Source organism: Myotis yumanensis, unplaced genomic scaffold, assembly GCF_028538775.1.
Source record: "Myotis yumanensis isolate MYYU_CA2020_CCGP unplaced genomic scaffold, mMyoYum1.0.hap1 SCAF_12, whole genome shotgun sequence".
NCBI lineage: Eukaryota > Metazoa > Chordata > Mammalia > Chiroptera > Vespertilionidae > Myotis > Myotis yumanensis.
Genome location: NW_027223763.1, coordinates 15,255,122 through 15,280,393, shown reverse-complemented (window position 1 = coordinate 15,280,393; position 25,272 = coordinate 15,255,122). Strand labels below are relative to the sequence as shown.

At 40.8% G+C, this 25,272-nt stretch overlaps 1 protein-coding gene and 1 long non-coding RNA gene across 6 annotated transcripts in view; one reads left to right on the top strand and one right to left on the bottom strand.

The window, feature by feature from the left end:
• LOC139020832 (uncharacterized) overlaps positions 1–6,325 on the bottom strand; it is a 126,708-nt gene extending 120,383 nt beyond the window's left edge. For 4 of the 5 annotated variants that reach the window (XR_011473369.1, XR_011473366.1, XR_011473367.1 and 1 more), the window contains exons 1-2: positions 6,197–6,325; positions 2,601–2,700 (exon numbers count right to left, since the gene is read on the bottom strand). This is a non-coding gene — a long non-coding RNA (uncharacterized lncRNA). Of the gene's footprint in view, positions 1–2,600; positions 2,701–6,049; positions 6,171–6,196 lie in introns of those variants that run through there. The other variant, XR_011473368.1, reaches the window with a different exon arrangement.
• Positions 6,326–6,563: 238 nt separating this feature from the next.
• Positions 6,564–25,272, top strand: part of STOM (stomatin) — a 33,543-nt gene continuing 14,834 nt past the window's right edge. The window contains exon 1 of the mRNA XM_070430828.1: positions 6,564–6,701. Within this exon, the coding sequence (XP_070286929.1) occupies positions 6,641–6,701 (61 nt within the window). The 5' untranslated portion in view covers positions 6,564–6,640. The remainder of the gene's footprint in view (positions 6,702–25,272) is intronic.

Sequence of the window (25,272 nt, the reverse complement as noted above, 5' to 3'; positions counted from 1 at the left end):
TGGGTTGCTTTACTTTCTCAATAAGCACTCAGTTCTTCTATCACCTGGTAACCACTTCCCTGAATTACATTTTCTCTATTGCAAGCAGTTGCTATTTTCCCGGTTGTCCCTGACTATCAAAACAGATGACAGCTAATCCCTCTCTATGTGCATTGTAATATTAGTTCAATATTCTGCAACTCTCCCACTTCTGGAACTGTTTATACAAATATACCTACACACCTACAGAATGAGGGTTGTACAGGTTATTCAAAGCCAAAAATGAGAAACAAACCCAAGTCAGTCTCTATAGGGAACTGGTTAAATAAACATTGGGACATCAACAGAGCTGTAAAAAAGAACAAGGAAATTCTCTATGCTCTAATATATATTATTCACTGAAAAAAACAAAGCATAGAATAGTATAAATAGTATGTGATCTCTCATGTAGGAAGTAGAAGAAAGAACATGTTTGTTTTTGCATTAAAAAAGACACACAAGAAACTGATCATAGCGGTTACTAATAAGGGCAGGACAAAGGAGAACAAGGTAGATGGAGACAGGATAGAGAATTCTCAATATAGGCTCTATATTGTTTTGGTTTTGAGCCACATAGATGCATAATCTATTGAAAAAAAAATAACCTATATAATAAAAGCCTAAGTGACTGTTAAGGCGGAACGACCAGTTGCTATGATACGCACTGACCACCAGGGAGCAGACGCTCAATGCAGGAACTGCCCCCTGGTGGTCAGTGTGCTCCCACAGGAAGAGCATTGCTCAGCCAGAAGCTGGGCTCACGGCTGGTGAGTGCAGTGGCGGTGGCTAAGGAGCAGCGAGCTGAGTGATAAGGAGCAGCGAGCCGAGTGGTAAGGAGCAGCAAGCAGGCGGGCAGTAAGGAGCGAAGGGTCCTGTACTTTGAGAGGGATGTCCAACTGCGGGGAGCAGGCCTAAGCCGACAGTTGGACATCCTCCAAGGGATCCCAGACTGTGAGAGGGTGCAGTTGGGTCTGAGGGATCCCTCCCCCTCCACCCCTACACAGTGCACGAATTTCATGTATTGGGCCTCTAGTTCCACTATATTGAATTACAATCACTTTGTTGAATGCTAAGCATAATTTAACTTTATTACCTTTTGAGGAAATTTGTATAAAATCAGTTTAATTTTATAAAATGCAAATTATAACAAAGACTGCTAGACATGATTTAGTGTATAGTCTTACTCTTTCCCTCTAAGTCTATGTAGATTTAGTTAATAAATAATAAAAATAGAACTGAACACAGCAATAGTTCTTAACTTCTTCTAGTAGAAAAAGTTTATATTTTTGTACTATCAAGAAACCAATGTTTACAGGAGATAAAACATCACTTTTATATTTCAAAGAAAAAAGTAAAAGTGAAAGGAAAAAAATCATTTCTTTAATTCCTATATATGCTTTGACTTTTAGTTACCACACCCCTATGTTCAGTACTAATTTTAAAATCTTATATTTAGACCATTTTAACTTTTCAGGGGATGTGGATTCTATCAGGAATAAACTTTTCATTTATCTTTAGTTCAATTTCAGTGTTTATCATTTAAAATATCACAGAGGACTTAGAGACATAAAAGAAGACTTGAGTAAATGAAGAGATATATCCTATTTGTGGATTAGAAAACTGGCCCTTCAACCATCCATGTAATGCCAACTTCTGCAAGAGGTCAAGTTCCTTACCTGTCATGAAATACCCAGGATCTCTTGGTTCCCTCAACTAGTCAGCTAATATCTTTGAAATTTCTCTTTCAATCTGAGCCTCTCTATCCTTCCACATACAATGTTGGAAAGTATATTTTTTTAGTGCCCTGAGAATAATAACCTGTTGAATAGAGAATCCCTCCTCCAACATACTTTCCCTTTATTCATTTGTATAACTTTGACAAAAATAGTAGAATATGGTAGACACTAGATGGAGCAACATTCAAGGAGAGTAATCTTCCCTAATCAAGAACTTACTTTCGCCAAAGCCGGTTTGGCTCAGTGGATAGAGCGTCGGCCTGCGGACTGAAAGGTCCCGGGTTCGATTCCGGTCAAGGGCATGTACCTGGCTTGCGGGCACATCCCCAGTAGGAGATGTGCAGGAGGCAGCTGGTCGATGTTTCTCTCTCATCGATGTTTCTAACTCTCTATCTCTCTCCCTTCCTCTCTGTAAAAAATCAATAAAAAATATATATAAAAAAAAAAAAAAAAAGAACTTACTTTCACTATATATTACAAATAAATCATGTCTAGAAAAATAATCACACATAATTTCAGGTCACCTGTATACATTTGTCAGGGAAGAATAAATAGCTTTGAATATCTCAGAGATGCAGATATGAGAAAACAAGCAGGACAAAGATTTGGATACACCATAGTCATATGTGATACTATGAGCTGGATTGTATACCCCCCAAAATTCATAAGTTAAAGTCCTAAAGCCTAGTACCTCAGAATGTGACTGTATTTGGAGATAGGGTTTTTAAAGAGGTATTTAAGTTTAAATGAGGTCATTAGAGTGGCTCCCTAATCAAATATGACTGGTGTCCTTATAAGAGGACATTTGGACACATAAAGAGATACAGCAAGAAGATAGCCACTTACAAGTCAACGAGTGAGGCCAGGAATAGATCCTTCTTCAGTCCCCTTACACGAAACCAACTCTGCTGAACCTTGCTTGATCTTGGGCTTCTCAACTCCAGAACTGTAAGAAAAATAAATTTCTATTGTTTAGGCCATCCAGTTTGTGTGCTTTGATATATAAGCCCTAGCAAACCAATACATGTGAAAAGGAATACTAGAACACAAGTTCCATGAGGGCAGGAATTTTTGTCTTTTTTGTTCATTTCTGTATCTCAAGCACCTAGAACAATGCCTGACATATAGTAGGTGTTCAATAAATATTTGCTGAGTCAACTAATAAATAAAGCAAATTAATAAAATTCTTCCCATAGATGACTCTATATTAAATACCACCAATGTTTCAGTAATGCTTTTTTGTTTTCATAACACCTGAGAACCTGGACTCTGACCAAGTGCTGTGGTGTAATTCATCTGCCACCACAGCCCAAATCTATAAAATCCTCTGGTGAAACTCCTGTTATGCTTCAATTCCTGGAGTAACTTCCTTATGGGAACAACTAAGAAGACAAAAAAGCTGCTGTAATACAATAAATGTAAATTAGTCCACATAGAGAAACAGATCAAAATTATTAGTCCCATCCTGGGGAAAATACCACACACAGATGTAACTTGCTGGTATTGCTGTTCCCTCAAAAGTATCTGGTTAGCTGATTTCACTAAAGATATTAAGAACAGCCTAGATTTACAATTTAAAGAAAAAAATAAAGAATTTCCTGTTGTTCTTATTAAAGCATTTCTTGTGTGGACACAGGAAAAAAGACTAATTAAATTTCCTTCTGACTTATTCAATTATGGATTCATGGTGCATGTCTGTTTTCAAATTGATTTCCATGTCTTAATGTCATCACTATCACCATCAATCAATATTTAATTTGGTATCCTGAATATGCTAGGGTAATGACATCAAAATAAAACACAAAAGAATTATGGAATATATAAAGTATTCTGATTTTAACTTATATGCAAACAGCCTTTAAATAACAGCTAAAGAAAAAATCACCATAATTATACTAGGTCTGTTAGAGGTTATAAGTAATTCTCTCTTCAAATTATTTGTAATTTTATGTCTCCGTTTCTAAAGCATAAAGTTTTCAAAATTCATTCTTCTAATCATTACAAGAAGAAATTTTAAGGTTAGAAATTCCCCCAAGGGAGAGGATGATACGCTAACATTTATTTTTAAAGTATGTTTAATAAATACATTTATATAGAATATAATACATGAGAAAGCCAGAATCCACCAGTTTCATGGGCAAGTAGAAGTCAGCATTTTGAAATCAAAATCTGGAAATTCTCATCCATTCTGAAAGTAATTGAAAAATCACGTCAAAACTTTTTTTCAGTGTTGAGCCTGGGATCAGCTCCCACATCGATGCGATCTAAAACTAGAGCCAACAGATGTTTACCAAAGTCTTTGCCCCAAAGGGAGAGGCCTCTTTTCTAATTCTCCAGAAGCGATGCTACTGGGCTTGCTTAGAGACCTGAGCCAAGATAGCAGGTAGGAGGAATACAAACATGAAATTCATTTTGAAGTATTTTCCTTTCCAGCAAAAATAAAAGTTAAATATTTTTTTTTCACAATATGCAATTTGCAACCAATCTCTCCTCTACTACGTTTGCTTCTCTTTCTTGGGAACCACAGCATAAACAGGAAGTTCGTGCCTCTGGGGCTTTTCCATGGCAAATGGGGGGGAAAAAAATTGAAGCTGCAGACTTTCTCAAGGATGATTTAGAAAAGAAAGGCAATTAAATCACTACACTGCCCTCTTTATCTTATCCAGCAGGCTGATAAACCAAGGGATGATACATGCTGTACTCCACCCTCATGAATATAAAGTTATTTGTATCTAAAGTTAAGGAAGTGACTGGAAATCACCTGGGGAGCTCTGCATTAGGCTTTTATCACATACTAGTACTCAAGTCTGCACCCCAGAGCAATGGCGATCAGCTGCTCTCGACACCTGTCACAATTGTGTGTACTCGTTTCCCCTGGACAGCCACAAGGCTCCAGAGCTAAAACCAGAGAGTCTACCATTTCACATGACCCAAACTCCTGGTATTATACAGCCAAATACTGACTGCCGGGGTTCTTGTCCCAGCATCAAGAAGGGTTCAGGAATCTGGACAAGGCCGTGCGTAGATTAAAGAGTCCAGAGACTAATAGAGAGTCCAGAGACGAGATATAATTCTGAAAGGCATTTGGGGTTCAGAGGAGCTTAGCTAAAGGAGCTAAGTTCTAAGGTCTTAAAGTCTAAGGTCTTAGGTTCTTCTTGCCCCCAGGACCCCATGCTTTTTATCAACACAAACTACCTTGAGGCGAGGCAGAGATATACACTTCAAAGGGTCAGGGTTTGGTACAGAGTCCATTGTCAGATTCGGGGAGTTAGCCTACGGCTGTTCAGGTGTTTGGCCAGTAGGAGGCAAGGCAGCCAATTTAATGTACCCTATTCAGGTTTGGGGAAATGCCTTTAGCCATTCCCAACAGGTGACTACATGTGTGACTCAACCCCGTTGAGTTCCCAAGTCTCATCAACCTTTTGATGAAACTCTTGAAATTATGACAATTATGCTGGAATTGGTCTCCGGCAACTGACCACAAGGAGGAAGGAAGAAAGGAAGGAAGAAAGGAAGGAAGGGAGGGAGGGAGGGAGGGAGGGAGGAAGGTATCCTCACAAGGGAGATCTCCGAGGCGATGGAACAGCTGTGCACCTGGATTGCCGTGGTAATTACACAAGTCGGGGCAGGAGATAAGATGGTGTAGGACTGTCCGTACACATTATGCCACTGCCAGTTTCCTGGCTTCCGTGTAAGCTACTTGATGTAACTATTGGGGGGAAACCAGGTAGGGAAACACACAGGATCTCTCTGCAACGTCCCGTGAATCGATATTCATTTCAAACTAAAAGGTCTTTAAAAGCGCACCTTGCGGTGCACATCCACATGGCACTTTGAACAACCTGCATTAGGACAGCTCAGGGAGGATGAAACACAGCCTGGTTCCCAATGTGAGGCTTCAGCCACAGCCCCACAGGTGGCCCGCGCTGGGGAAGAACGCGCACCCGCTGCCCGCCGGCCTGGGAGAGCCTTCCCGGCCTCCCGCCCCGCGCGTCCCCGCCCCAAGGCGGGCACCTTCCCACGGGGCAGGGCAGGTCTCCATGCCACCTCCTTCCCCGGCTCCCCTCGCCCCCAAACGGAAGGAGGTGCCGCTGCTGTTCTCTAGGTGCCTCGTTCGCAGCACCGCGTTCTTCGCCGCGGGCAATGGCTCGGTTAGTTTGTTCAACAAATGAACCGGTCTGTCCACAGGCTATAAACGCCGTGAGGACGGCGCCCGGGCTGTGCCTTGCCCGCGGGACCCACCAACGGGCACGCCGCCTGGCCGACGGCAGGTGCTCTCCCAGGACGTCACGCACCTCACGCGAGCTCACTTCCAGGACCGGAGGGTGGTCGCGTCGGTTCCTTCCCCTCACAACCTCGGTCCTACAGACCAGGGGTGGCCTCGGCGCCCTCGCTTTGCCCCCCGGGTGCCCCTCCGCGTCCTCCCCTCCACTCGGACCCACCCGTCCAGGGAAGGCGCCATTTTCTTCTCTCATTCGTCGGCCCAGAAGAGTGCCTTTTTCTTATTCGCACCTTTTCCTCAGGCCATCCCGTCAGCCCCCTCCCCAATAGCTTCAGACTCGGCCGCAAGCTTTGTGATAGCCCCCCCACTTCCGCTTTCGGGGGATGCCCCTAGGCCCGACCCCCGACCAGGGGAACGCCTCACCCCGCCGGCCACGCCCCTCAGCTCAGGGGCCCGGCGGGTAGCGCCCACCCACCGCGGGAAGGGCGGTTGGGCGGAGCTGGGGGCGTGCCCTCCTCGGAACTTGGCGTTGATTGGCCCGGCCGCGGGAGGGGCGGGGCTTCGTCGGGAATCTAGTGCCCCGGGTCTGCACTGGTCATTCCTTGAGGCTCCGACTACGTCTTCTGCGATCGCGTCGCTACAGCAGTGACTTCGCTCAGACAGCATGTCTGAGAAGCGGCTCGGAGAGGACACCCACGCCCGGCGGCTCCCTGACAGCACCAAGGGTGAGCCCCGCGCCCCTGGCGAGGTCCGTGGGTTGGCGGTCACCCCCCACCCCTTGCCTCCGGGACCAGCCCCAGCCAGTCTCCGCTGCTTCTTGGCGGTGCGGGCGTTGCTCAAAGCCGCGGTTTCTTCACTCGTACCCCGGGCTTGATGAACCCGACTCAGCGGGCTGGGGGTCAGGGTCAGGGCTGTCAGGGTGCAGAGTGAACGATGGGTGCCCCGCACACTGTGGGCGCGCCGACAGCAGGGCGCGTTTCCAGGGCGCAGAGCCATCGGCGGGCTCGCGTTATCCGGCGGTTGCCAGATGCCAGGCCCGGCGCCAGAGCTTTCGGTTCGTTATCTCCGGTCACGCACGCGGACGGGAAAAACACAGGTGACTCCCGGCCGGCGAGTGCGGGAGGCTGGCTCAACCTGCATTCCACGCCCGGGACCCCGCGTCTTCCCTGCCTCCCGGCTCCCCTTTCGTCCCGCCCGCCCCCTCGGAGGCCACCTCCCACCCAGCCTTCGCCGCCCCCCAGTGAGCCCCCTCCTCCAGAAGTGGAGAGAACTCCTGCTCCCCCCCACCCCCACCCCCCGCCCCAAACCTTGGCCACTTTCTCGTAAGAAGCAAAACCGACCTGGGAGGTTTCGCCCCCAGCTTCCATACATAACGGGCCATATTTGCGGAAGGAATGGAGGAAGTCTCCTTTGGGCATCCTCCCCGGATCTCTCCCCAGCTTCACTTTCTGCCCCATCCTGCCCCCTGCACTTGACTTTGCCCTAGTGACCTCGCTCTAGGCCCTAGAGCCTAGGGGCTTGTGTCCCTCACAAGGAATTAATTCTAAGTTCCCTACCCTCATTCCCATCCTAGCAGGGCCTTCCCAGTCTAGAAAAGCAGAAACTACCTGTGAGTGGCTCAGTCTTGTTCTCTTGTGAAGGAACTAGTGCCCTTGAGAAAGCTGTCACCTTGAACCATTGTCAGCGAACTCCTTAGGGGGTTCGTAAAGAGAGGCCACAGACCTCTCAGGAGTACTGGTTCCCTCCCAGGGGCTCTTGGCCACCCGAAGGAATCATTTCCATGGATGGGTTCTCAGACCGGATGGTGCAGTGAAAGGAATGTAGGGGGCTGGGTGGGCTTTGCCAGCACCCTCACAAGGAACACCATAGTGAACTCATCTATACTGATTATTCCCAAAGCCAGCCTTGTCCGCCCATCCCATATGAGCTCCATTTCCCTTGCTCACCCATCCTTGTTTTTAGTCCCAGGAGTATCGGAATTGTAGAAATCTTTATCCCTCACTTTTCTCTAGTGAGCGTTTTGTAGAGTTGTCTTCCCAAATTAGGGGTGTAACAGATAGGACGGTGGGCAGGTCCTTTTCCCCGGTACCCGGACCTTTTGGTGGGAGACTGAAAGTTTGGTGAAACTGCGGTGGGAAATCTGTTCTAGAAGTTCTTTGGGAATAAACATGATCTTTGTACTTAATGTCCCTTTAGTTCAGTGGTTCTCAACCTTCCTAATGCTGCGACCCTTTAATACAGTTCCTCATGTTGTGGTGACCCCCAACCATAAAATTATTTTCGTTGCTACTTCATAACTGTAATTTTGCTACTGTTATGAATCGTAATGTAAATGTCTGATATGCAGGATGTATTTTCATTGTTACAAATTGAACATAATTAAAGCATAGTGATTAATCACAAAAACAATATGTAATTATATATGTGTTTTCCGATGGTCTTAGGCGACCCCTGTGAAAGGGTTGTTCGACCCCCAAATGGGTCGCGACCCACAGGTTGAGAACCGCTGCTTTAGTTGTTGCCATGGTCACAGACCAGTGTTCACTTCCAAGTTCTTTTTCTTGGTTTTACACTTACCTTTATTTTAGAAATCTTTTAAGAATCTAGTGAAAATTATGCATTGTTTTATTTTTACTGGATTGTTTCAATACATCAGTGACACAATTGATAATAGTGTTCTTACCAGTGCAATAATCATGCATGTTGATCACTGTTTCTTCTACAAATGCTAAAAGAAAATCTCTTGTTTTGCAGTGAAAATATTAGTGAAAAAGTTTTCAGTTAGTGCCCTTTTTTTGTTAATGTAAACCTTGGAGATCTGACATTGGTAGGAATGCCATTACTAGAATTTATTACTAAATAGAATTTATTGAGTGCTTACCACAGTCTGAGTGCTTTCAAACATTATCTAATTGCAGTCCTCTAACAATGCCACAAGGAAGACATCATTATCCAATATTTCACTGCAAGGAAACAGGCTCAGAGTGGAAAAATGACAGACACCTGTATGTGATTAGAGCTAGGTTTCAAACTTGGGCCATCTGGTTTTCCAAACCATTTTTTCTATCCTAGAGCTACCTCCAAAATTCATACCCAAACTGAGGGTCTTTTTTTTTTTTTTTTTTTTTTTTATTGATTTTTTACAGAGAGGAAGGGAGAGAGATAGAGAGCTAGAAACATCGATGAGAGAGAAACATCGATCAGCTGCCTCCTGCACATCTCCCACTGGGGATGTGCCCGCAACCCAGGCACATGCCCCCGACCGGAATTGAACCTGGGACCTCTCAGTCCGCAGGCCGATGCTCTATCCACTGAGCCAAACCGGTTTCGGCCAAACTGAGGATCTTATTCAATATTTCACTGAAGGTGAGAGACAAATAAACAAAGCAAGCCCAGAGGAACCTAGCTTCAATCTAGATCTCTTGAATAAGACAGCTCCAGAGGGCTGCTTCTGAAGGAAGCAGTGGAATATAAAAGCCCTAACTCTGTCCCTTTTATGCTTTTGCTGATAATTAGTCATAGGACCATAAATATGACCAAACTTTGGACAAGACTAATTTTTCTTAAAGCCAGTGCATTCATTTTGTCATGAAATTGAATGCAAATGGATTGTAAAGAAATGTATTATAATTAAGAGTCGTGTCAACAGAACAAATCCCTTTGGGAGCATGCCTGAAAATAAGCAGAAGCTAGGGACTAATTGTTTATTTCAGTTGTTACGGCTATCCGATTGGGGGGAACTTTGTAACTTCTTCAATAATTAATCTAGTTAAAAAATATTTTTATAAAAAATTAATCTAGTTAAACCATCAATGGTCATAAGTTAACCCAAACGGAAGACTAAGTATATAAAAGCTGGCATTTATCTATTTTTTAATGGTTAAATAGGTTCTAGGTACACCTGATGGTTTAAATTTTATGCTGCAAAAGACAGAGTTAATAATTGCCTGGTTAGCTTTGAAGAAAAATAATTTTTTAAAGAAAAATAAATTTTAATGTTAAAATGATAGAAATTAGATTAAAAATATATCTTTTAAGTAGGGGTGAAAAAATATATTCCTGAAAACTATTGTAACCATGAAAAAATGAGCATCTCTCCTGTCTGCCTGACATTCTATGTATATACTTCATCATAATATTTATTACACAGTATTATAATTTTCAATCATATTCACTTTATTAGACCAGAAAAGTTTCTGAAAACAGAGATTATGTCCTTTGCTGTAGTAAGTTCAGTATCAAGCACATAGTAGGGTTTGTAAAAATGTTGGTTGCAAGATAAAGGAAACAGGAGTGAAGTAAAGATCCTCCGTGGAATAAATCACATTGTTACATGTTTGGCTTATGTTGGTGGAAAATTTTTCCTGTCTACAGTTTATTAAGTTTATTATAACCCAAACTGTTGATTTTAGGGTGTGAACATCATGTTCCTTATTATACGTGCTTATTACAGGAAGACTGTTGGTCTGGATATTGTCAAAAAAATATATTGTACCTAATGCAGAGTCTCCTTTTAATTAAAATGTGGAAAGAGAGAAGTTAGATATTACAATCAATAGAAAGAAGAAAGTGTCAATTCTCTATTGACACACAGTTGTTCCTCCATTCTTCTTAAAACTTTGTGTATACTCTGACACTGGTAAAGAAACTTGAGCCTTAAGTATTGTGGGCTGACATTTCAGTAGATTAGTCTTAAAGATACAAACCATAAAATATCTGTCCTAAAGTATCAATAAAAACAATGCCAACATTATTCAGTTGTGAATGTGCACTTATGTCAAGCTGGTATAGTATTTAGAATTCAAAGATCTGAATTGAGATCTCAATACCAACCCTTACTACATGGGTTACCTTGGGCAACTTCCATAGTCAATTCCTCATGTAATTGGGCCTAATCTTACTGCAATATCTATCTCCCAAGGTTTTGAAATTCAAATTAGAAAATATATTTGAATGTCCTCTTGCAACTTTAAAATGTAAATTATTAAGATATTTAATGGGGAAAATAAAAAAGTTAATGACTTTTCAGAAAGCCTAGTAATTTTACAGGAAATTTTAAAAAGTTATATGAAGACAGTACAAGAAAGTTTAGAATTCTGACTTACCTCCCCCAATGTGGTCTGAGTCCCCAAGCAGATTGTTAGTCTTGATATTTTCTCTATGGTGTGCAGGTCCCAGAAGGTACTTCATTTAGTAAAAAGTTTATTCCTATAAACTATATCAATAATGGTCTTAAAATTGTGGTAATAATAATGGCTACTATTTAGTAAATGCTTTCTAAGTGGCAAGCACTTTACATAGTTTCTCTTTTAATCTTCATTAACAGTATAAGTACTGTTCTCTTCCTTCATTTTACTAATGAGAAAATTTAGTGGTAGAATTGGAATCTGACACCAAATCTCCAGGCAAGCTCTTGGCTACTGCCAAGCTATTGGGCCTCAGCTAAAGAATTGGGAGCCTTATGATCTAGTTTCTTAATGCTTCTGTTTCCCTTTAAAAAAAAAAATTAAAATGATGGTAACCTCCAAATACTTTCATGAGAAAAATTTAGTTAGCAATACTTTTAAGATGTCTACTAGTAAGTGAAAGAGCTGAAAAAGAAAAAAAAAAGAAAAGTAGGGGGTTTGTTTTAATATATTTCAGGCCTAATATATTTCAGGCTAAATTTAATTAACTTAATACCATTATGAAATTGTTTTCCTCTCACATTTTTCTGAACGTAACTGTTTCTATTTTTTTCAGACATGGGTCATACTCAGCCCATTCTTCTACCTTTCTGAATTCTCTAACTTCATGAGTGGGAAAGGTTTTATTTTATTTTTTTACATTTGTATTGATTTCAGAGAGGAAGGGAGAGGGAGAGACAGAAATAGAAACATCAGTGATGAGAGAGAATCATTGATTGGTTGCTTCCTGCATGCCTCTCAACTGGGGATGGAGCCCACAACATGGACATTTGCCCTGACCAAGAGTCCAATCCTTACCTCCTTGATCTTAGGTCAATGCTCCACTGCTGACCCACACCAGCCAGGCAAAAAGGTCTTATTTTAAAAAGAGAAAAGAACACATTTGAGGAAAGCAATACGACAATGCTTTGGGATAGAGGATGATACTGAACTGATTGAATCCTGTCTGCTGACAAGTAAAGGATGTCCCAAAATTCACTCAAGAAGTGATTTTGATAGAAAACACAGGTTTATAATTAAAAATTGTAAATTTTTTTATTGATTCGTAAAGTATACAGTATGGGTTATGTATGGAATAGCACATCGGGTAAATGGCATCCACGGCTTTGCTGGCACATACGCAAAGCCGTGGTCTTCATTGGTCTTCATTGTCCCTGCTCCTGGGCCATAATTGGTACTTGGTAATGCTTATCAAATTGAAGGGATTGAAATCAAAGGGCAACAGATATTAGAATCTGATTCAATAAACCAAGTAAAATTAGGCTTTTATTTTTTGTTGTTGTTAATGCTCACGCAAAATTCAAATCTTGCGTGAATTTTGGGACACCCTTTAGTTTCAGTTTGACTTACGTAATAGGCAGTCTTTCTTCCTCCCAAAGAACTGGTAGAATCACTCTACTCATTCAATAACTATTTATTTGACAATTATTTTTTTAGTACCTGTTAGGCACTAGGTATCTTCCATATTAGCTTATTTATTCTTCACACTAACCCCCTGAAGAGGTACTGTTTTTTTTTAACCTTTTTAAAAAAATGTTTCAAGTACAGTTTGCATTCAACACTATTTTATGTTAGTTTCAGATGTACAGCACAGCAGATGGACATTCATATGCTTCACAAAGTGTTCCCTCCAATAATCCATGTGCCCACCTGGTACCATAGGCAGTCACTACTTTTGTACTACTGTGGCAGAGTATTCAGTAATTACAACACACATGGCCTACCACGCCTAAAACGTTTATTTTCCCACCCTTTATGGGAAAAGTTTGCCAAATCCTGACATATAATTTCTGATGAAGAATAGTAGCAGTCAAAAAGAACATACATCCTTTCAAGAAAAATTCAAAAAGTCTTTCATTTTGACCTACTGGTGCTGTTAGAACCAGATAGCATGTATTTTTGAGACTAAACTCCTAGCCATCCTCTCTTTCCCCACCCAAACTATTCTTGGCAATCTACATCATCAAATGTTTCACCTTTATTTCAGGAAAGGGGAAGGAAAGATTGTCCTTTACAGGTTGCTACTTAGGTATTTCTTTGGCTTATCCGTTCCGTTTTGTGTGTGTAATCATGCATATGAATCTGAGTCAGACTTTCAGATATTGTGTAAGACATGTTTCTGGCCTTCCCCTGAAGAGGAAATCCAGTCTCTTTTAAATTTTAGAAGAAAGTGGCGTTACTAAATGGAATGTATTTCTCCATGTGATTGCCAGTACACAGTGCCACGTTCAGTAGACCTTAACATAAATCAGCTGACATGGGATCATTAATACCATACAGTGCTCTGAAATCATGCCTGTTAACATCTTGAAAAGAATATTTTACTACTTTTCCGGAAGCTAACCAAACAGAAATTACTGTACAACTTTTTTCACTCGTTTCATGTTTTTTGCTAAACGTATATTAAATGCAGCAGAGTTTGTAAGTGAGAAAACTGAATACAACCAAAATGTTCATCATATAAATATTCCATGAAACAATGAAATATAAATATATATTTAGATGTGACCATGTTGCTGTTTAGACCTTAAGTGTTAGGTGACTAAGGTTCATTTATGGCCTGGTGGAATTTAAACCTCACCTCTCTGAGGAATGTGATTTGTGGACTTTTTGAGCTATGACCAAGTGAAGAAGAATTCTGAGGGTTGAAAACAGGATAGTTTTATTTTAAAGGCACTAGAATAATATGATATGATGACTTTTCCCCAGTGTATACACTTATTATTTCTAGCTGAGCATTTGAAATGTGAAAGTCCAGGCCCAGTTTTCAGAATATCCACTTAATTTCTTGTTCTTCTTGATATGTAATTCTGAATACTCATAATGTGACAATGGAAACTGAGTACACACACACACACACACACACACACACACACACACAACTGGACTAGACATTCTGGCTTGTCCTCTTGTAGATAATTATTCAAAAATTTAGTAATTCTATTCTTAAATGAGATTTTTGAGGGTCTTGGCATGTCTAAGCCTAGCCTGGCAGGAGGGAGGCATGAAGTAAGGGGAAAATCAGTACAAGTTTAAGAGGCTTTCATCAAAATAGGTAAATGCTACCTATTTTCCCATTTTTATTGGGAAAATTTGAACACTTGCTTAAATTTGGAGGATTACTGAAAACTGCCATCCATATTTATTGAGCACTACCTCAACCCTACAAAGCCAGTCTAATTATCCTTATATTACAGGTGAAGGAACTAAAGTTCAAAGAGGTAAAGATCACACAACTAAGAAGTAACAGGATTTAAATGGAAACTTAGATGCTCCCAGTCTAAGGAAGCATATCATATTCTCAGGAAGTCTCATTCTAATAAGGGTTATGAATGCACAATAAATTAAAGTATTAGGCATAATATAAGTGTCATAAGAGAGGTTTAAAAAGTGCTATCAAGATTCAGAGAAAGGAAAACACATCTAGTTGGAAAGCTTGGTAAGATTTTATTTCATACCCACTATATTATCATTACTGTGCTAGACATTGAGAATAAAAAACGAATAATAAACATTCCTACCCTCAGGGAGTCTATAGTCTAGTCTATTTGAGAAACAGATATGGGAGAGTTGGAGCAATACAGGGGTATTTTAGAAAGCACCAAGGCCAATCTGTTCCTTGTTTGGAATCCATTTCACTTTGGGAACCTAGACCTAACTCTGGCTAAGAGCCTTGAGACTATTGTTTTCTATAAATAGACACGGCTGGAATTAAGAGAGCTTCTTCTGTAGGAATATCAGATTTCATTCTCAGAACTCCTATCTTGCTTTCCTACTTTTTTTTTTTTTTTTTTTTTTTTTTTTTTTTTTTTTTTTTTTTTTTTTTTTTTATTTTCCTCTTAAAGTATTACAAAGGGTATTACATAAGTATCCTTTCCCCCCCCCCCCCCCGCCCTTGACAAACCACTACCCTCCCTTACCCCCCAGTGTCTTATGTCCATTAGTTATGCTTATATGCATGCATACAAGTCCTTCGGTTGATCTCTTACTCCCCTCCCTCCTGCCCCCCAACTCTCTCTGGCCTTCCCACTGCAGTTTGACAATCAGTTTGAGGCAGCTCTGCCTCTGTATCTATTATTGTTCAAAAGTTTGTAATGGTCTTTATTATCCATGAATGAGTGAGATCATGTGGTATTTTTCCTTCATTGACTGGCTTGTTTCACTTAGCATAATGCTCTCCAGTTCCATCCATGATGTTGCAAATGGTAGGAGTTCCTTCTTTTTAACAGCAGCATAGTATTCCATCGTGTAGATGTACCACAGTTTTCTAATCCATTCATCTACTGATGGGCACTTAGGCTGTTTCCAGATCTTAGCTATGGTGAATTGTGCTGCTATGAACATCTGGGTGCATATATCCTTTCTGATAGGTGTTTCTGGTTTCTTGGGATATATTCCTAGTAGTGGGATCACAGGGTCAAATGGGAGTTCCATTTCCAATTTTTTGAGGAACCTCCATACTGCCTTCCATAGTGGCTGCACCAGTCTGCATTCCCACCAGCAGTGCACAAGTGTTCCTTTTTCTCCACATCCTCTCCAGCACTTGTCGTTTGTTGATTTGTTGATGATGGCCATTCTGACAGGTGTGAGATGGTACCTCATTGTTGTTTTGATTTGCATCTCTCGGATGATTAGTGACTTTGAGCATGTTTTCATATGTCTCTTGGCTTTCTGAATGTCCTCTTTTGAAAGGTGTCTATTTAGATCCTTTGCCCATTTTTTGATTGGATTGTTTATCTTCTTTTTGTTAAGTTGTATGAGTTCCCTATAAATTTTGGAGATTAAGCCCTTATCCGATATGACGTTGGCAAATATGTTTTCCCACGAGGTGGGTTTTCTTGTTGTTTTGTTGATGGTTTCTTTTGCTGTGCAGAAGCTTTTTATTTTGATGTAGTCCCATTTGTTCAGTTTCTCTTTAGTTTCAACTGCCCTAGGAGCTGTATCAGTGAAGAAATTGTTTTGGCATATGTCTGAGATTTTGTTGCCTTTGTATTCTTCTAGAATTTTTATGGTTTCCTGTCGTACATTTAAGTCCTTTATCCATTTTGAGTTTATTCTTGTGTATGGTGTAAGTTGGTGGTCTAGTTTCATTTTCTTGCATATGTCTGTCCAATTTTCCCAACACCATTTATTGAAGAGACTATCTTGGCTCCATTGTATGTTCATGCCTCCTTTGTCAAAAATTAATTGAGCATATTGGTTCGGGCTAATTTCTGGACTCTCTATTCTATTCCACTGATCTATATGTCTGTTCTTGTGCCAGTACCAGGCAGTTTTGAGAACAGTGGCTTTGTAATACAGCTTGATATCTGGCATTGAGATCCCACCTACTTTGTTCTTTCTCAGGATCGTTGCAGCTATTCGGGGTCTTTTTTTATTCCAGATGAATTTTTGGAGAGTTCGTTCTAGATCTTTGAAGAAGGCCATTGGTATTTTAATGGGAAGTGCGTTGAATGTATAGATTGCTTTGGGTAGTATGGACATTTTAATGATGTTGATTCTACCAATCCAAGAACATGGTATGTTCTTCCATCTGTTTATGTCTTCCTCTATCTCTTTTTTCAACGTCCTGTAGTTTTCTGAGTAGAGGTCTTTAACCTCTTTAGTTAAGTTTATTCCTAGGTATCTTAATTTTTTTGGTGCGATGGTAAATGGGATTGTTTTTCTGATCTCCCTTTCTGAAAGTTCACTGTTGGTGTATAGAAATGCCTCAGATTTCTTGGGGTTAATTTTGTATCCTGCTACATTGCCAAATTCATGTATTAAGTCTAGTAGCTTTTGGATGGAGTCTCTAGGGTTTTGTATGTATAATATCATGTCATCTGCAAATAAGGACAGTTTTACTTCCTCTTTTCCAATTTGGATGCCTTTTATTCCTTCTTCTTGCCTAATTGCAATGGCTAATACTTCCAGTACTATGTTGAACAGGAGTGGTGAGAGTGGACATCCCTGTCTTGTTCCTGTTCTTAGGGGAAATGGTGTTAGTTTTTGTCCATTGAGTATGATGTTGGCAGTGGGCCTGTCATATATGGCTTTTATTATGTTGAGGTATGATCCTTCTATTCCCACCTTTCTGAGAGTTTTTATCAAAAATGGGTGTTGGATTTTGTCGAATGCTTTTTCTGCATCAATTGATATGACCATGTGGTTTTTTTCTTTCAATTTGTTTATGTGATGTATCACATTTATTGATTTACGGATGTTGTACCATCCTTGCATCTCTGGGATGAATCCTACTTGGTCATGGTGTATGATCCTTCTGATGTACTGCTGGATCCGATTTGCTAAGATTTTGTTGAGGATTTTGGCATCTATGTTCATGAGGGATATTGGCCTGTAATTCTCTTTCATTGTGATGTCTTTACCTGGTTTTGGTATTAGGGTGATGCTGGCTTCATAGAATGAGCTTGGAAGCGTTCCTTCCTCTTGAATTTTTTGTAGTAGTCTGAGGAGGGTAGGTTTTAGTTCTTCCTTGAATGTTTGGTAGAACTCCCCTGTGAAGCCGTCTGGCCCTGGGCTTTTGTTTGCTGGAAGCTTTCTGATGACTGCTTCAATTTCTTCCATAGTTATTGGCCTATTGAGGTTTTTAGATTCTTCCTGATTGAGTTTTGGAATGTTGTATTTTTCTAGGAATTTGTCCATTTCCTCCAGGTTGTCCAGTTTGTTGGAGTAGAGTTGCTCGTAGTATTGTTTAACAATCATTTGTATTTCTGTGGGGTCTGTTGTTATTTCGCCTCTATCATTTCTGATTTGGTTTATTTGGGACCTCTCTCTTTGCTTCTTGGTGAGCCTGGCTAGGGGTTTGTCAATCTTGTTTATCCTTTCAAAGAACCAGCTCTTGGTTTCATTGATTTTCTGTATTGTTTTTTTGGTCTCTATTTCATTGATTTCTGCTCTAATCTTTATTATCTCCTTCCTTCTGCTCACTCTGGGGTTTTCTTGTTGCTCTCTTTCTAATTCTTTGAGTTGTAGAGTTAGATGATTGACTACCATTTTTTCTTGTTTTTTGAGATAGGCCTGTAGAGCTATAAACTTCCCTCTCAGGACTGCTTTCATTGTGTCCCAGAGGTTTTGGATTGTTGTGTTTTCATTGTCATTAGTGTCCAGGATGTTTTTAATTTCTTCTTTGATGTCATCGGTAACCCAATCAATATTTAATAACATGCTATTCAGCTTCCAAGTGTTTGAGTGTTTTGGGTTGTTTTTATTGTAGTTTATTTCTAACATTATGCCATCGTGGTCTGTGAAGAAGCTTTTTATGATTTCAATCTTCTTGAATTTGTGGAGACTTTGCTTGTGACCCAATATGTGGTCTATTTTTGAATATGTCCCATGAGCACCTGAGAGGAATGTATATTCCGCAGCTGTGGGGTGAAGTGTTCTGAAGATGTCAATTAAGTCCATCTGATCTAGTGAGTCATTTAGGATTGCTGTTTCTTTGCTGAGTTTTTGTCTAGCGGATTTATCCAGTGATGTCAGTGGTGTATTAAAGTCCCCTACTATGATTGTATTGTTGTCGATCTCTCCCCTGATATCTTCCAGAAGTTTTCTTATGTATGTGGGTGCTCCTGCATTGGGTGCATATATGTTTACCAGGGTTATATCTTCTTGTTGTATTGATCCCTTTAGTATTATGAAGTGGCCTTCCTTATCTCTGGTTATGGCCTTCACTTTGAGATGTACTTTGTCAGATATAAGTATTGCTACCCCAGCTTTCTTTTCCTTTCCATTTGCGTGAAAGATATTTTTCCATCCCTTCACTTTCAGTCTGTGTGAGTCCCTTCTAATGAGGTGGGTCTCTTGTAGACAGCAGATGTATGGGTCATGTTTTTTTATCCATTCAGCCACTCGATGTCTTTTGGTTGGAGCATTTAGTCCATTTACATTTAAAGTTATTATTGAAAGGTATTTGTTTGTAGCCATTTCTTTTTGTGTGTGTGTGTGTGGCTGTTTTCTTTCTGAGCTTGATATTTCTTCTTTTTACACCAGTCCCTTTAGCATTTCTTGCATGGCTGGCTTGGTGGTGATAAACTCCCTTAGCCCTTTTTTGTCTGTGAAGCTTCTTATTTCCCCTTCAATTTTGAATGATAGCCTTGCTGGATAGAGTATTCTTGGGTTCAGTCCTTTGCTTTGCATCACTTTGTAGATTTCCGTCCATTCTTTTCTGGCCTGATGTGTTTCTGTTGAGAAATCATTTGATAATCTAATGGGAGATCCCTTGTATGTTACTTTCCGTCTCTCTCTTGCAGCCTGTAAGATTCTCTCTTTATCCTGAACATTTGCCATGGTAATTATGATGTGTCTTGGTGTGGGTCTTTTCGGGTTCACCTTGTTTGGGACTCTCTGGGCTTGTGTGACTTTTTTCTTCCCCACCTCAGGGAAGTTTTCTGATATTATTTCTTCGAATAGGTTTTCTAATCCATGTTCATCTTTCTGTTGTTCTGGCACCCCTATTATTCGTATGTTGTTTCGTTTCATGTTGTCCCAAAGCTCCCTTAGGCTCTCCTCCTGTCTTTTAATTTTTTTCTCCATTTGCCGTACAGTTTGAGTGTGTTTTGCTTCCTTGTCTTCTAATTCACTAATTCGGTCCTCCGCTTCTCCCAGTCTACTGTTGATACTTTCAATGGAGTTTTTTATTGAAGCTATGTCACTCTTCATTTCTTCTTGGGACTTACTTAAGTTGTTGATTTTTTCATCTGTTTCTTCTAGCTTCTTGCATAAGTAGTTGAGTTTTTCATCTGTTTCTTCTTGCTTCTTGAACATGTGGTGCATGTACTCTAGGAACCTTATTCTGAATTCTTTTTCCGTCATGTTGCATATCTCTGTCTCACTTAGCTGCTTTTCTGGCGAGTCCTCCTTTTCTTTCCTTTGGGGGTTTCTTTGCCTACCCATGTTTGATCTCGCTGACATATGTAGATGTTGAGGTGTTCAGTGGCTGCTCCCTGGGTGGCAGGGGCTCCTTGGGTTGTGGTTGCTGCTCAGACGGTTGCGGTAGCAGCTGCTTTCCAGTTGGCAGCAGCTCCTCTGGTGGGTGTTGTTCACAGCTGTGTTGGCTCTTCTGGCTGGTGGGGGGAGGCTTCACGTACAGTTGCTGTTCCACAGACAGAGGGTGTGGTGATCAGGAGGCTGTGGTGATCAGGAGGCTGCGGTGATCAGGGGGCTGCTGTTGCTTGGATCTGCTGCGTTGATTTAAAGGCACAAAATACAACAGAGCAAGGCACAACGTACCAGGCACTGAACACAAGTATATTCACAATATTAATAACTCCAAATAAAGGTGACCACCCGAATTAAGAGAATTAGGGGATAAGGGAGAAAGAAGAGAAGAAGATAAAAGAGAGAACAGAAAAGAAAAATAAGAAAAAAACAAACAAAAAAGGAGTGCAAAAATAGAATTGGGAAAAAAGAGGGGGGAAAAAAAGAGAGCGAAAAAAGAGAATGAAGTAGAAGTGGGGAAGAGACTCCCCGTATGAGGAGCAAACTCCAATAGAACTGCCACTAATCTCAACAAATTCCAGCAACAGATCCCTGGAGATGAATGCAAACTACAAACCACCAATAATATCCAGAGGGGTAAGGGAAAACAGAAGCACAAAAATAGCTGGGGTGGGGTGGGGGAGGGAAGGGAAAAACCAGCAGAAAAAAAAAAAGAAAAAGAAAAAGAAAAAGAAAAACAACCTCACAACCAGTCCTAAAAAAGAAGAAAAAACACAAAACAAAACAAACAAACAAATTAAAAAAAAAAAAAAAAAAAAAAAAAAAAAAAAAAAAAAGCCCAATATATTCAACAATCAAGAAAACAATAGAAAGATAAGAGAGAAAAAAAAATGGTTGGAAAGTGAAGAAGGATAAAGAATAGGTGTATAAGGATTTAGAGCAGTAGATTGGAAATAGGATATATAAGTAGGGTGGAATTAGACAGGGGGTAAAAAGAGGGAATTGGGAAAGTCTGGAGCAGGAATAGGGTAAGAGAAACAGGACACCAAAAGGGGAAAAGTAAGGAAGAGGGTTTTAGCAAAGAGGTGGAATTGAGATAGGGAAAATTAATGCTAAAGGAACGATGAAAATAGAATGGAGAACACTAATCCCAAAAGAAAATAAAGAGAAAATAAAATGGCACTTTAAAAAATGGTAAAATGGTAGGAGTAATAATACTGGTTAAAAATAAAAATGTGGTAATTGAAAGGGTAAAATCAGGTGATGGAAAAAGAAGAAAAAGAGAAAAAAAAATTGGTTTCTTAGTAAAAAGGTGAAAAAATTAAAAAGAAAAAGAAAAAGAAAAAATTTGCAGTAGTGATGGTCTTTCGGTTCTTCTACTCTTCAGCCTGGTTCGCCTTGGTCCTGCCAGGTATTTAGGAGAGTGTTGCCTGCATTACACTGTTCCTCCGTGTTGTAAATCACAGTCCTGATTTTAAAGCAGGCCGTATTTGTGATCCAGTCTGCCTTAATTTGTATTCCCCTAAGAGTCAGTTTGTGGCTCAACCTCTGGGTGGCAGTGTTTTTGGGTTGGCCTCTGAGGCTATACAGCTTCTCTATCCTTTTTTAATCCTTACCCTGCTCTGTGTTGTTGGTGGGACTGAAAATCCCTCTATAGGCCAGACCCTGGTAACTCCCAGGGACTAATCAGCTTGTTTTAGTCCTTTATCTCATACAGGGTGGAATCTGGGTGTGGCTGTGCTCCTTGCCTGGGGGGCTGGGGAGAGGAATTCCACCCTCTGGAGGAATGGCTGCCCCAGTCCTGGGCCCAGGGGGGTCTCAGCACTCAATTCGCTGCCACCTCCTCCGGCTCCCCCTCTTTCCTCAGCCTCTCCCCAGATTCCCCTCGTCTGCACCTTCACCCTCTCTTCAGCACAGGTGAGTGTCTGTATCCGAACTGTCCTATGAGCAGGGTTCAGTGAAAACAAAGAAACAGACAAACGCCGGCCGGCCGCGGAAACGCTCCTCTTACCGGTCTGGGAAACGCTCCTCTTACCAGCACTGCATGGTCTGGGAAACGCTCCTCTCTTATGGGCACTGCACGGTCTGATCAGTTCCTCAGGATGCCCCCTTTAGTCTCAGTTCTCCGCAATCACGAAATCCAAATCTCAAATCTCCTGGCGCCAGCAAACCCGCGGAACTCCTTACCCCGGTCAGGGTCTGTGTCTGTCCCAAGAGACGCGGCTGTCTGCCATGCGGTCTCCCTCCGACCCTCTGGGCTCAGGTCTGGCAAACTTTCCTGCCCAGATCCCTGGTTTTTAACCTTTCCAGGGGAGGTCTGCCCTTCCAGGCTGCAAGCCGTCTCACCAGCTGAGTAAATTTGCCAATTCGGGGTGGGTGTTATTAGTTTCAGCTGCTTACTCCGTTTGCTCCGGGACAAGACCTGGGACGCGTCTGCCTATATCGCCGCCATCTTGCTTCCTCCCTTGCTTTCCTACTTTTAATACTGTCTTAAGAGTGCTCCAAACACAAAAATTTAATGAAGATTTATTTTATTTTATTCAGAGGGAAAGGGTCAGAGTGAGTTGATTTAGAACATGGGCTTTGGAGTAAGATGACCTGTATTTGAGTCCCAGGTCCTCTCTTGTGTGACCTTGGGAAAGTCATGTTGCTGCAGTCACCTCATTTGTAAATGGAATTAAAAATAATTTACAGGGCTTTGTAAGCAGTAAATGAGATATACATCTAAAGTAATTTAACACAGTGCACCTAGTGTATAATGAACCATTTAAAAATGGCTAGGGAGATTTCATAATAACACCTGATAGAGTATGCTCCACAAGCCTCTATCAGGTGTTATTACTAGTATGTGGCCTTGCTTGGTATATTCTCTCTGTGAATATGTGTATACCCCCCAAAATTACAAATTAGAAACCTCCAGGATTAAGTTAGATCACTTTTATTAAACATGCATAAGGATGATTACCTCACACTATGACACAGGATCAGAAGACTTCGAAGCCATAGATGACCAAAGTACTCTGTATTGGAGCACTTGACCTGGATGCAACTTGTGTCTCTCTTTTTCTCCCATGCCCCTAGCCTTAACTTTGCTTATTTTTTGGCCTCCTATTTATTCAGTTCTGGCTCTGCCATCTTTGCCCTGAGCAGTGACTGGCATACCTGTTCCCCTCTTGCCAATCTCCCTCCAATGATTAAAACAATTGCTGGAAATAGAGCAGGAGCCTTCTGTAGTTGATAAGAAAATTGATAGTATCCCTTGGCCTACTCATTCCCTCTGTTCTTCACAAACAAAGAAAAACAAACAAAAAATGAGGAAGACACTAGATACAGGAAGTAAAGGGAATTTCCCAGGATGATAGTGAAAGGCAATCACAGTGACTGCTAAGCACACCAACTGAGATAATGAGTACAGACTTGGCCCCAAGAGAGACTCTTTCTCGAAAGATGAAATTTATAAGAGTTCCTGACCCTTCTGAAAGATTTACACATTTGATGAAAAGTTTGAAGTTAAATTAATGAGCACCTGAAAACTAAGCAAAGTGGGGTGGGGGGAAAAACTAAGCAAAGGGAAAAAACAACACAATGACTCCGGAGGGTGGGGAGGTGCGGGGGGGTGGGGGGGAGTTTATAGGAAAGGAAAACTATTCTTCACAACATGGCTTAGCTTTGAATTGCACTTTGATATTCATAAGATAAAATTTGATATTGGTCTAATCAAAATTATGATGTTATTGAAAGGATGGTTATATTTATACTAGAGGCCCGGTGTACAAAATTCATGCACAGGGGAGGGGGGGGGGTCCCTCAGCCTGGCCTGCACCCTCTCGCAATCTGGGACCCCTTGGGAGATGTCCGGCTGCCATTGGGCGAGACTCAGACCCAGCCAGTCCCACCTCTGTTAAGCCCCGCTGGGCGGGGACACAGTGTCATGTCCCCGCCCACCCACGTGCCTGCCACGCACACAGCCTCCTGCTGATCGGTCATTACAGCGTGAGGGTGTCACAACCATTAGCATATTAGCTCTTTATTATATAGGATAGAGAAGGGAAGGAAAGAGAACTAAATTCTCTTCCATAGTGGAAAGTCAGTAGATAATGCTCAAAACTTGAAAAAGCAAGAAGTAACAAAATAAGCAAACTATTTGAAAACATGGAGGTAAATACCAAATAGCCCACAGCAGTTGCCTTTGAGGAAAGAGAAATTGGAAGAGGTGGACAGGGAACTGCTCTCTTTTTGTGTTAGTCTTGTAGAACTATTTGACTGTTTTAACTTGATGCAAGTATAACTGATGGAAAAAAAAACTAAAACAGAAAAAGCATAAATGCATAGCAATAAAGGCTGAAGGTTAGGGTTACATCTAGAGGGAAGAAAAATAGGTTACAAATTTTATTATAAGAACATGTACAAGGAAAAGGTTTAGAAGAATATTATCTTTGGATTTTGTAATGTTTCCCTTCTTTATACTTTTCTGAGTTTTTTGCATGGGGCATGAATTATCTTTATAATCAGACAAAAAGCTATTTCATGTTACAGAAAAAAACAATTAGAAATGTGAGAGGAAAACTATGTACAAAGATGTTCATTACAGCATGTTTATCATCCTAAGATATCAGAAACAACTGTTTAATCAGGAAATGTTTCATAAAGTATGGTTCATATACCTAGTGAAATATTTTAGTGTCATTTTTAAAAAGAGGATCTAAGTGAGTTTATCCTCATGTATAGTTTTCACCTTTAATTATGCTATACCCTCAGCTTAAATGTCCTTTTCCTTCTTTCCACTTTCTTTTCATTGGTATTTCCCAAACCATTACATCCCACAAGAAGGCCCTGTGACAACCATCATCACTTACCCACCGACCCCGCTCCACTCTCACCTCCATCCCAATTGTGTTACCCGTAATCTGTGTTTTCAGAATATTTTGAGCAATACTCTATATTTGCACTTACCAACTAGTATTATAATCTAATTATCTTTCCCACTAAACTTTCACCTTGATAGCTAGAATTGGTCTTATTCACTTTTATGACTGCAGTGCAAAGTACAGGGCGTAATTAATATTAGGTGCTGGATAAAGAAAAGAATAATGTAAAAAATACTTGTGTTGTCATGTTAAGTAAATTAGGGAAAGTAGCACCTACACTTCAGGTTGTTATGAGGATTAGATGG